Genomic DNA, 11,780 nt, shown 5'->3' on the forward strand with positions numbered 1-11,780 from the left:
CATTGTTCATTATTCAAATTCGATCAAAATGTGTAACGATAAATGGTCGGATCACAATGCTCGCATGTGGGTTCCACACGCTCCTCACGCACAGCCCATTTCTTTGTCATCTTATTTATTTAATTGTCTCCCCAAATACTCAACTTCAAACCTTAAACCCCAAACTTTAAGACCTAAATCCTAATTCCAACCCAAACGATTATGAAGTTCTCTAACCATGATTCCTCCTCGTAGAATGCTTGTCCTGATTATTTGCATTCTGCTTCTAAGACAGGCAAACAATGGAGGAAATGGGGATAAGAGAGTGGTGGGGACCTCTTATCTTCATGCCCACCATGCTGAGTGTTATCATCTTTCAAAACATATTTTGGTCCTTTCTGCTTGTTATCAGAGTCCTTGTCACAATCCCTGGCAAAGTGATCAAGAGCACCACACTGGACAACCCTCTACAAGATTGAAATAACAAAACATTATATCATAATTTTGTAAATGAAAAGTCTTGTTGAGCCAATTCTATTTGACTCATCCCATCCAAAACAGCAACGGCCATTCTGTAGGTGGGTTACATTGCTAGCATGAAAAGAAGCAGAACAGAGACGTAAGCTGGCACCACCAGAGGCCCATAAAATTATGAACACTGGGCTGTAACGAACGGTCAAGTCAATTTCCCTCTCTCATTAATGTAGCAATGCACTTATCAAATTTAAGTAATTGTTTTTGGAAGTCATATGTTCTACACCAAGTAAAAATTACAAAAGACTGCATGCAAGAGAGTAGTCGTCTATCTTCCCTGTAAATTTTCTTCTATTTCTGCATCACGTACACACGAGTATTCCATTTATAAAAAGACTTGACTCCGACTGCCTATGTTCACAAGCAAAATAACGTGGTTCCTTCCCTTGTCTAGAGAACAGACAGCTCAAAACAATCCTTTACTACAGCAGCTACAATCTGATCCAAGTCTTACAGTTCAGTATTCCAACTACTTTCACAAATAGAACCAGCGATTCAAGACAAGAATCCAAGTCATAATGCCTTTCATTTCCTTTTAACATCTCATTTCCTTTACTTCCGGTCCTTTTCTCTATATTTCCTTTCACGGTAGTCATCAACATCATGGTCTCTACTTTTCCTCTTGCGGTCCCCATCATTTTGTCTGCGAAGCTCGTCAGCATTTAATCTCTTTCGACCATCTCCCTCGTTCTCTCTGCGACTATCACCACCTTCTCTTTCATTTTCTAGTCGCCTACCAAAGCTTCTTTTGGGATCTCCACTGTCATATACATGCCTGCTACTCTCGTGCAATCTCCGACGATGCTCTCTATCCTCATCACCTTTTTCATCGGCTCGCTTATCTCTGTGATAGTCACCATGTTTCCTGTTTCCTCGACTCTTCCCATCCACTCTATCATATCTGGTTATATCATCTCCATGTCGATGTCTGTCTGAAATTCTCTTATCTTGATTCCTCTCAGTAGAGTGATGACTTGCATTTTGCTTCTTTGTTTTTTCTTGTCCATTAGCTCTATGGCCCACAGTCTCCAGATTATCCTCATCAAACAGCATGTCATACCTGCACCATCAAGCATCAAGTCTTCAATGAAAAAAGAAAATACAACAGCAGAAAAAGGAGGGACTAGGAGGTGAGAAAGTGGTCAGGACCTCTTATCTTCATGCCCTCCATGCTGAGTGTTATCATCTTTCAAAACATATTTTGGTCCCTTCTGCTTGTTATCAGAGTCCTCCTTATCACAGTCCCTGGCAAAGTGATCAGGAGCACCACACTTGAAGCAACCCTCTAAAAGATTGAAATAAACAAAACATTAGATCACAATTTTTTAACTAAAAAGTCAAGAGTTGATTCCATTTGACTCATCCCATCCGAACCAGTCATTCTACAGGGTGCATTTCAAGCATGAAAAGATTCAGAAAATGAATAAGGCACAACCCAATTAAATTCAACGTTAACCAGCGTGGGGTTCTGTTTTTGTTGAATTCAACCAAATTCAACCACATTAAAATCTACAAAGGACAATAACATATATAATTACAAAAGAAAACACCAAACTTAGGAGAAAAAAGATACTAATAAGCAACATATGTTTTTGTTGTCCTTTGCATGTCTACATGAAATCCCAGTAAGTTAGTGTGCTAGCCCTGCTAGAGGCCCATAAATTATGGAAACTGGATGCAATAAATGGTCAAATCAATTTCCATGTCTCATTAATGTAGCAATGTACTTATCAAACTTAAGCAATTGTTCTTGGAAGTTATATGTTCTACACCAAGTAAACAATTACAAAGACATACATGCAAGACACAGAACGAAGACATATATACATGCAAGACACTGAACAAAAAGCAACAACAGAATATATTGAGGCAGTGATTGCACTTCAGCATTTTGAAGGTAAAATTATATTCAACATTTCCAAAGGTCATGGATTAGTTAATTTAAAGTATATGATATCTGGTCAGAGACAGAGAGACGAGAAGATCAAAAACTGATTGACAGCCATGACCACTGTCATGATTATAAAAAATGCCTACTGCCCAGTCTCCCTTGGCACCGCTATCTTTACCCACTGGTAAACCGAGTAGAATGAAATTATTGGACATTAAAACTTATCATGGATCAAGCCGAATGAAATCTCCTGGTCCGTGTGCCAGTCCCTTGATGAATCGGTAAAAACCGAACTGTACCAAGTGGTAAAACCTCAAGTGACAGCAAGGTTTATACATCAACTATTTCAAATGAATAATAACAACAAAATTATGTTGTTCTAAGTGGAATATAAAATGCAAATGCTGAGCCAAAAATTAGACATTAACTACTACTTATCATGAAAACAAAATTACTGGATGCTATGCGTGTTACCTTTAGTGGGATGACTTCTTTTGCCCTGCCTATATTGGCTCCATAGTCTAGCAACACTTTGGCTGAAATCCACATGTATCCTTCGATCATCAATTAAAGTGTTGTCCATCTGTTATGGTCACCAAAATCAGTATGCATATCCTCAGCCACTATACATGAAACTATAGTAGCTACAAGAGACGTTATAGATAACAAATCCAAATATTCTACCTCCTCACTGTCATTAAAGAAACTAAGAGCCTGCGTAATAATATTTCCACTTTTAATGGAACAATTTCCCCTCTTATCAGCCTCACAAATCATGATCAACCAGTGTTCCAAGTGTGATGGTCAAATCTTCTAAGTTACAAACATCAAGCATGCTTAAAAAAAGGATTAACAGAATAAAAATAACATCACTATAAAAATTAATTGATTCAAAAGATTAAATAAATCATTCACACAATCCTCACATGTGGCTGGCTAAATATCAAAATCTCATGATTGAAGGTTAATTTATATAGTATATAGAGAGGAAAATTGCAATGACGACTCAAAAACAGGGTCTCCACTTTGTCACTGAGAAGTCATTAATATATATATATATATATATATATATATATATATATATATATATATATATATATATATATATTACTTTGTGGAGCATCTACAATTTAGAAGGGCAAAACAGAAATCCTAGTTTCAAATTGTCAGAAGTTTCTCATAGTTTTGTTGAGTACAACAAAGAAATATCACAAAGAAGTCAAGGAAATATTGCCTATTGCCTGATCCCTTCCTTGAATGCACTTTTTACTAATACTAAATAATCCACTAGCATAACATATACTGTAGGAAAAACAATTACACCCATACATGGGAATAACAGGCTCCTGCACTAGGCTTAATTACACCCTGATCCCTTATAAATAAGGGTTGTCTAGTGCACTAGGCTCCCACAAAAGTGGGGCATGGAGAAGGTCAGTGCATACAGCCTCTCACACACAAGGAAAGAGGTTATTTCTGTGACCCAAGTTTATGGCATCCAAATCACATAGGCTTAATACAACGCTAAGGTTAAGCCTCTCAAGAAAAAATCATCATCATTCTGTCCAAACAGTAGCCGTCACTTGTTTTGGGCTGAGAGCAACAAGTGAGGGGAGAAATGACCATCAACAAGGGGTCTAGTATTTTCAAAACGACAAACCAACCACGTTTGCATGGTGTTTACAGGAAAAATATTTGTATAATATCACTGCCTTTATTTATTGTTTTGTATTGATGGTAGTAATTTGAGGGCAAGGAGAGTAGGTCATGTGGATCTATGAGATAGCAGTATCACAGTCAGGAACAGGATCAGTTTAAGCATAACAAGGAGCCTATGAACCAATGGACTACTCCAAGTAAAGCTCAAAACCCGTCCCAATTCGTCCAATAATTATGTCAGGGTATCCTTACTCGAGAAAGATTATAATCATGATTTGATTATGATTCAATTAAAATATTTGACACTTGATCAGAAGGATTTAGAATGTGATGAAACCTAAATAGAACTACAATAAGCTGATTGGTAACTTGAGCATAAAGAACCTACTTCACAACTTTTCACAAAATTAGCTTCATAGAGAGACACAACTCATCAGAGCTTAATATCTATAAAGTCAAGACAGTTGACTCAAATATTAGAAGTCATATAGTATGACCCTGTTTCTTCCAAGTATAACAGAAAAGAGTCTGTTATAAGGCACTTGACTTCCCAACAGACCCTGGTTTAGAACCCAAAACAAACAGTTACTTCAAATTAAAGGCAACAAAGGCATACCTTGAAATATGCTCTTTCACATGCCTCTTTTGTCTCAAACTCTGAGATAAGAAATGGATAGAAAATGCACTCAAATGTTAAGTAACAATGAAAAATGACAAGTGAATGCATACACAATAATCAGATATGAACATTAAGTTTAAATCTTGACAATGTAAAACAAATCAACATCATCAAGTCTATGAATCCTTTGCTGCCATTGTTGTTAATAACAAACTTATTCATCCTCAAGACTTTTCTTAATTATTTATGTTGAACCTGCTTTTTAGGAATGCAGGCAATGATAGAATAAGATGACTGGTGAAAAAAGCTGATCTTTTCAAAACCAAAAGGCTAGAGAAATAAAACAAAAAACTACAACCAACAAGAAAATATCACTTCCATTTCAAAAAAATAATACCTAAATTGCGCAAAAGATAACTTGGCATTTCCATTAATTCAACTCGCCAATACATAAAATTTTCACTATTCCTTTCAGTGGCAATAACTTAAAAAAAGAAAAAAAGCTTGATCATGCTTTCCCAAAAAAGTGGTGTCTTCTGTTTCCCAAAGATGATACCTCACTTATGTTTAATCCAAAGACAAAACAACAGAAATATGTGATGTTATTGTATCTTCGACTCGGGGACAACTCCGGGATTATATGATCCATCCAATTCAGCATTTCAATGCTCAAGCTAGGCAATTTACATGTCAATTGTGCTGCTCATATCAGATGGCACATATCATTCTGTCAAGGGAAAGGACTCAAAAGTGTTATTTTTCTGTAACTATTTAATGTTATTCTTTATTTTTAAACTTGGTCTACTCCTACTAGACCTTCTGTAGTAAGACATCTTTTTAAACCTATTGCTTTACAATTTTCATCTAATGTGAAAAATTAGAGGGGTAATAAAATTTACATGTCCAACAAATGCCCCCATCAGTCCTGTGCCAAACTAAGTCTAATGTCAATCCAATTCCAGACTGAAGTCATAGTAATAATGGAAAACTAATCTTGCCCCTAGTTACTCTTCCTCCTAATTAATGTTACTGGAGAGAAGATAAGATCATTCTCCTAAATTACTTTTTTTCATTATTCTTCTTTATTTTCCAACTCATACTCGCAGCAAGAGTGTCAGCATTGTGGCTAACTGTTCAATGCCTGATGGCACTTGTAACTCCATATGAGAATCATTCACTATTAACAAATGACAATCAGGATGACACAGGCATGCTGGCTTATAACTAGGGATCCTCAAGGTCATTTATTTCAAGGTAAGAGTATGGAAGAGTCAATTACAAATGGAAATCAACACTTTACCACATCTACAAACATAAAACACATGAACAAAGTCAACTGACATCAATACACATTAATATACTGATTTAAGTAATAAAAAGCTATGTGCATAATGGGACAAGAACTTACCTATAAAAGCATAGCATAAACTATCTCCAGTCTTGTAATCACGAATTATATCAGCTCTGCAAACCAAATTATTGCAGTTAAAAGGGGTGAAGAAAACAAGAAGCATCTACGAGTCTGAGCCAGAAGGCAGCACTTACGACATGACATTCCCAAAGCGAGAAAAGATTGTATATAAATCCTCATCCTGGAATCAACAACAAGATGAAGATAAGGGAATAAAGTATCAAAAGGAGACTTATCATGAGTTGCAGTCTTGCAGAAGTTACTTGGACTAATTGTAAAATTTTTAAACATGAACAAATGTAGCATTGAAACAAGGACTTGATGAAACATGACTAGAATCAACTGGTTATTCAGTTAATGATTACTTGTGTAACTGGATTAAGTTTACAAACAAACAACACGTTCTCTGGTGGTTTTATGTCAGAATCTGGAATGTCTCCTATCTGGCATAGATGAAAAAAAGTGCAAATTAGCAACAACAAAAAAAAGTATTTAGATTATCAAGAAATGTAAGCATCAGAGTCCGTATGCTGGTTTCTTACACTTTCAAGAATTGCTGCATTTGTGTGAGCCTCTTTCACACGAAGTCTCTCTTCAAGCTCTTCTGTGCCTAGTGTCTCATCCAAGGGAACCCAGTTATCTTCCAAGCGCTCTTCTGCAATCTAGATAATTCCCAATGGAAAGGAGGTTCAAAGTTCATAAAACGATATAAGCGGTTGACCAGAATCAATGTGCAAAGGACACCAAAAAAGGAATATCTATTACAACAACAATTCATAATCCCTATATTCCAATGAGGTTTCTCCAAAAATTTCAAGTTGTTTTAGAATCCGTAAATAAGCATCAAAGAATAATAATTTGATGGAAGATTAGCTCAGAATGGATGAACATTCATGAATACATCTGTTGTCATGAAATGATGTTAGGGGTTTACATAATTATTATGAAGATCGCAAGTGGCATACTGCACAATGATGTCAGAATTTAAATAGAGCAAACCAGCATCTTCTCTCAAAGCCAGTGGTCCGGTGCACTATATTCAACTAAATCACTTAAAGCTCCAGAAACTATAATCTGTACTAGAAGCCATTTCCAACAAAAATTTAATTACGATATGTAATGAAATAAAATTCATTCTACCATTACCCAGGGCAATAACTGCCCAGAATTTAAGCTTTGTGATCCTTTTGTTTTATTTTTTCGTACAGACACCCACACCACCCACCCTCATAAGATAGATCGACCGTGAGTGAGGAAATTATCCTTTTCTGCTTTGTGTTTTTTTCCTTTTCATTTACATAAGAGGTATTGACAGTGCTTTCCAAGCATACCATACAACAAACAATAGGAACAGCTAAAGAACTAGATATAGGCAAATGCTTGATGAGAAAATTATTTCAAAATTTACCACCAAATATATCATGGCAATTGAATTCAACTTGAGTTGACCATGTGTACGACAGTGCTTTACAAGCATACATATAACAAACAATGGGAACTAATAAAGAACTAGACATAGGCATACACTTGATGAGAAAATGATTTCAATTTTTACCACCAAATATATCCTGGCAATTGAATTCAACTAAAGTTGACCATGTGGACGACAGTGCTTTACAAGCATACCATAGAACAAACAATGGGAACTGACAAAGAACTAGACATAGGCATACACTTGATGAGAAAATGATTTCAAATTTTACCACCAAGTATATCCTGGAAATTGAATTCAACTAAAGTTGACCATGTGTACGACAGTGCTTTACAAGCATACCATAGAACAAACAATGGAAACTGATAAAGAAAGAGATATAGGCATATGCTTGATGTGAAAATGATTTCAAATTTTACCACCACATATATCATGGCAACTGAGTTCAACTTACCTCATCAGCTGGTTTACCCTCTGGTGAATTCTCAGGAATAAACTCAGCAAGCTGAGGTGGATCATCAAAAGGATCATCCAAAATGTAGGTATGTTTGATTCTGTTGATATAAAAGCGCAAAATTATATACACTGAAGAAAGAAAGGAAAATATTTTGAACCCTGAGACCTTCAAAAACATACTGAACTACAAAAAGAATGAGAGAAAATATGCTAACTTTTAGCAATTAGCATGTCAGTGTCAAGTCACGAAGATACCGAAAAATAAATTAAAATTTTAGTACAGGAAACTTGAACAATAAAATTTTATTATGAATACCACTCAACTGCACAAGTTTAAATTAAGACTCAAATTTACACATTCAAGGTGGACACCAAACAGTTCAAACTAAAGCATCTGTAAGGCAACTAAGAAAAATGCTAACTAATTTACCACCAAAATTGAGATCTTCTTCATATGCATCCTTGGGTCATTCTAACTCCAAGTCCTTTCTTTGTCTCACTTAGGAAGATGTGAAATCGAGTTCCAGAACAGTAAGATAAGTGTTGATATATGATCTGAGCATATTTAGTGACTATACATGCAAATTTACCAAGAAGCTACTTAAGAAACATTTTACATGTTCAATTTTGTGACTTATTCTGTTTCCTAATAACCAAATGTATGGAACAGGTACTCAAATGTGTAGTAGCATAACAGAACAACTCTGAAGTATAAGGACGACAGTAGCGTAATAAATATAACAAAGCAGTGGCAGTATAAAGGCACTTTTTGATAGTTCAGATGACTTCTTACTATCAAACATATGACAAGGAACAAAAACAAACCTGATGTCCTTGAAAGGTCTACCATTATTATCAGCATATGCTTCATTTATCTTAGCCAATGTGTCCAAACCTTCTTTTTCTTCAACAGTACCAAATACCTGTGATCAGAAAAATAAGAACATATTCATCTCTAGTGGTTTGGAAACATTTTCTGAAAATAACAAAGAGGAATCATAATGTAATACTCACAGTATGTTTTCCATCAAGATAGTCAATGTCATCACGCAATGTGAAGTAAAACTGATATCAGCAATAGAAACAACTTTTATCAAATTAGAAACAAGGAGCTTTGAATCTTATAGTGCATGGCCCCATAGTGAGATATTTTACTATTAATTTTTACAAAAAAAAATTATGTGAGAAGTATGAGCAAGTGAGATATTTTACTATTAATTTTTACAAAAAAAATTATGTGAGAAGTATGAGCAAGTTTAACAAGTACAACAAAGGTATACCAACATCTTCAACCAACTGTTTTCTTTGGGAGAAATAGCTGAATTGAAAAGATACTTAAAAGCGAAAAATTGAACAAAAGTACCTGAGAAGCATTAAGATTCTGTCCTGCAGTAGCCATAGCTATGGTACCAGTTCTGGTATGCTTAAGATCTGGATGAATTTCATCCTCAAAGAAACGTGCCTGTTCACCATATAGAAATCTAAAAGTAGGACAATATGGGTAAGAATCACAATCAATTATAAAGGTGGGCTTGGAGACAATCTAATGCTATGTAGGCTACGAAAAGCTTATATAAATCACTTAGATTGATATAAAAAACAACCAGGAAATTTACTCTGTATTAGTAAAATTAAACACATATGAAAATGCATCAAATTAGAATTGACACAACATGAAGCTTAAAGAAGAAAGGCAATTATACAACTAAAAAATGGGAAAGGGGACCAATATGTCAAATTATATTTCAAGGTTTAACATCGACATTATTCTGACAAAAAAATTGCCATTAAAATTGAATTGATGAAGTAAAACATGGAATGAATCTGATGAATGACAACTACAAGGAGGGAAAACCATGATACATATTTTCTACATTTGCAACCCCCCCCCCCCCCAGTTTGCTGGCCTGTGGGGTGTGGGGTCTGTGGCATGGACATCAGCATGTCCTAAAATTTGATAATTCAATAAAATGACAGTGATAAGGGGTTTGAAGAAACAGATGAAAAACATAAAGGAACAAACATGTCGAAAGACTAGTGATCTAAAAACATTATAAAACTGATCATACCTAGGCAGGGTCACATGGCTCAAGTCTCCAGAATATAAGCAAATTAAGACAATACAAAGCATCAGAATGAACAAAAAAGGTCCAGAACTTGTAGACTTCAGCTTATTCGTCCAATTAAAGGAGTTCCAGTCACAAGGATTAATCAGGTAAAATTCATGTGATCTGTTCATTGTCACTAGGAAGAATGCATCATGAAAAAAAGTCATGTCATATATCCTGACTTTATCTTGGAGAGAAAGGCATCGTAACTGAAGATGACAAGAATGGGTTATGGTTGCGCTTTGCTCCCGAACTATTTATTCTGATGCATCTTAGAGACATGACTATGAAATTTGAGTTGATATTTATGTCAAGAACTGTATGATTTCAGAAATGTTGCTACTAAAAGAATCTTCACTCCACTTGACATTGCAAAATTAACTGCCTCCCTAGATGCAAAGGCAAAAATAGAAGCACGACCATTCTCTTTTCTATCAAACATACAGTTCTGAGACAATCTAATGATTTGATATTTATAATATCTTACAGTCTGATGGTAACCATAGTCCAAACAGTCAAATGACGTGCCTGGTTCCAGCAATTCAATGTGATAAAGTGAGTGAACATCACTTACAAAATGCAGCAAACGAAATAAGTGGAAATACTAACTTGTACGCTGAATCTCCTCCTGTGCCAGTCCCGGTCCTGTCTCCAGTCTGAGCCAAGAAGTCCTTTTCCACTTTGTGAAACAGACAACCATTATAATACTTCATCCTGCACAAATTAGGACCAATAATCACAAAAGGAAACCAACAAACCCTAGAAACCTCAATCTTAGGGTTTTACGTTCTTCATCCGGCACAAACAAACACCTTCGTTCCCAAATGAGACCAAGAATAAGACGAAGTCTAAGAAATGGAGAAAGCTATCAGTGTGCATGTACATACTTGCAGAGCTTGAGGAAGTTCTTAGTGGTGAGAGGACATCGGTCGGTGTGGAGATCCACCACAATGTCCCCCAAGCTCGTCACGATCAAAACCGACATCGTGGGGCGCTACCGAAAGCCGATAGCCGCTCAAGTGATCCCCCGTGTTCACCCAGCAGCCGCCGCGGCGTCCGGCCTCCGCTCAACCAGGCAAAACGCTGGCGAACACTCCCGATGGGCACCTCGTCGAGACAAAGCCGCGCCCTTCCTTCCGCTGCCCGATTACACAAGCCACAGGGTTCGGCTGCAGCCCTAACTTAGATCAGATCCCAACCGAAACAGGAAAGCAACACTTTCTTATTTCAGGAGAGCATTTTTTTATTATATTCATTATTTTCAGCGTGACTATTCCACGAGGACCAAAATTGTTTTAGGCAAATTTTCGTAAAAACCCCTACTTTTAAAAGATTTTAGCGTCCTCGTTTCGAAAAATTATAAAATATTATATATTTTTTCTTAAAATATACTTTTGACCCTGCCTTCACCTCATCGACCGATATCTCCATTTGAGCCCCTGTTAACCTCCGCTCCTAGTTTCATTCATAGACACTCTCGTTCCTTCCCTCTTCTCTCCCCTACCCTTTGTGTCTTGGTCCCTGATCACGTCTTCCTCCATCCATTACCTTTATGCCCATCGGTCACTACTTTTGCCTTTCACTATTGCCCTTACCTCTCTTCACTCTTTTTCTTTGTCGTCATCGTCATCTGCACCCATGATACCTTTGTCGATGTGATAATGATGACGATGGGATAGTAAAACTATGAC

General features: G+C 36.3%; 1 protein-coding gene across 3 annotated transcripts; it reads right to left on the bottom strand.

Annotated features, from left to right (window-relative positions):
- Positions 1-643: 643 nt before the first annotated feature.
- On the bottom strand, positions 644-11,289 carry LOC135595994 (peptidyl-prolyl cis-trans isomerase CYP59-like). Of its 3 annotated transcripts, none has more exons than XM_065087600.1 (14): positions 10,977-11,283; positions 10,699-10,803; positions 9,345-9,462; positions 8,996-9,046; positions 8,807-8,904; positions 7,980-8,079; positions 6,636-6,755; positions 6,459-6,536; positions 6,228-6,274; positions 6,091-6,146; positions 4,680-4,720; positions 2,879-2,987; positions 1,663-1,798; positions 644-1,573 (listed from the first exon to the last, which is right to left on the bottom strand). In XM_065087600.1, the coding sequence occupies exons 1-14, from the start codon at positions 11,072-11,074 to the stop codon at positions 1,066-1,068; spliced, it is 1,665 nt and encodes a 554-aa protein (XP_064943672.1). In that variant the 5' UTR covers positions 11,075-11,283; the 3' UTR covers positions 644-1,065. The 3 variants fall into 3 exon arrangements, with proteins under 3 accessions (XP_064943672.1, XP_064943673.1, XP_064943674.1); XM_065087602.1 differs by having other exon boundaries at positions 1,375-1,573; positions 1,663-1,758; positions 10,977-11,289; XM_065087601.1 differs by lacking the exon at positions 6,459-6,536 and having other exon boundaries at positions 10,977-11,284.
- Positions 11,290-11,780: the final 491 nt, after the last annotated feature.

Source organism: Musa acuminata, chromosome BXJ1-10 (assembly GCF_036884655.1).
Source record: "Musa acuminata AAA Group cultivar baxijiao chromosome BXJ1-10, Cavendish_Baxijiao_AAA, whole genome shotgun sequence".
NCBI lineage: Eukaryota > Viridiplantae > Streptophyta > Magnoliopsida > Zingiberales > Musaceae > Musa > Musa acuminata.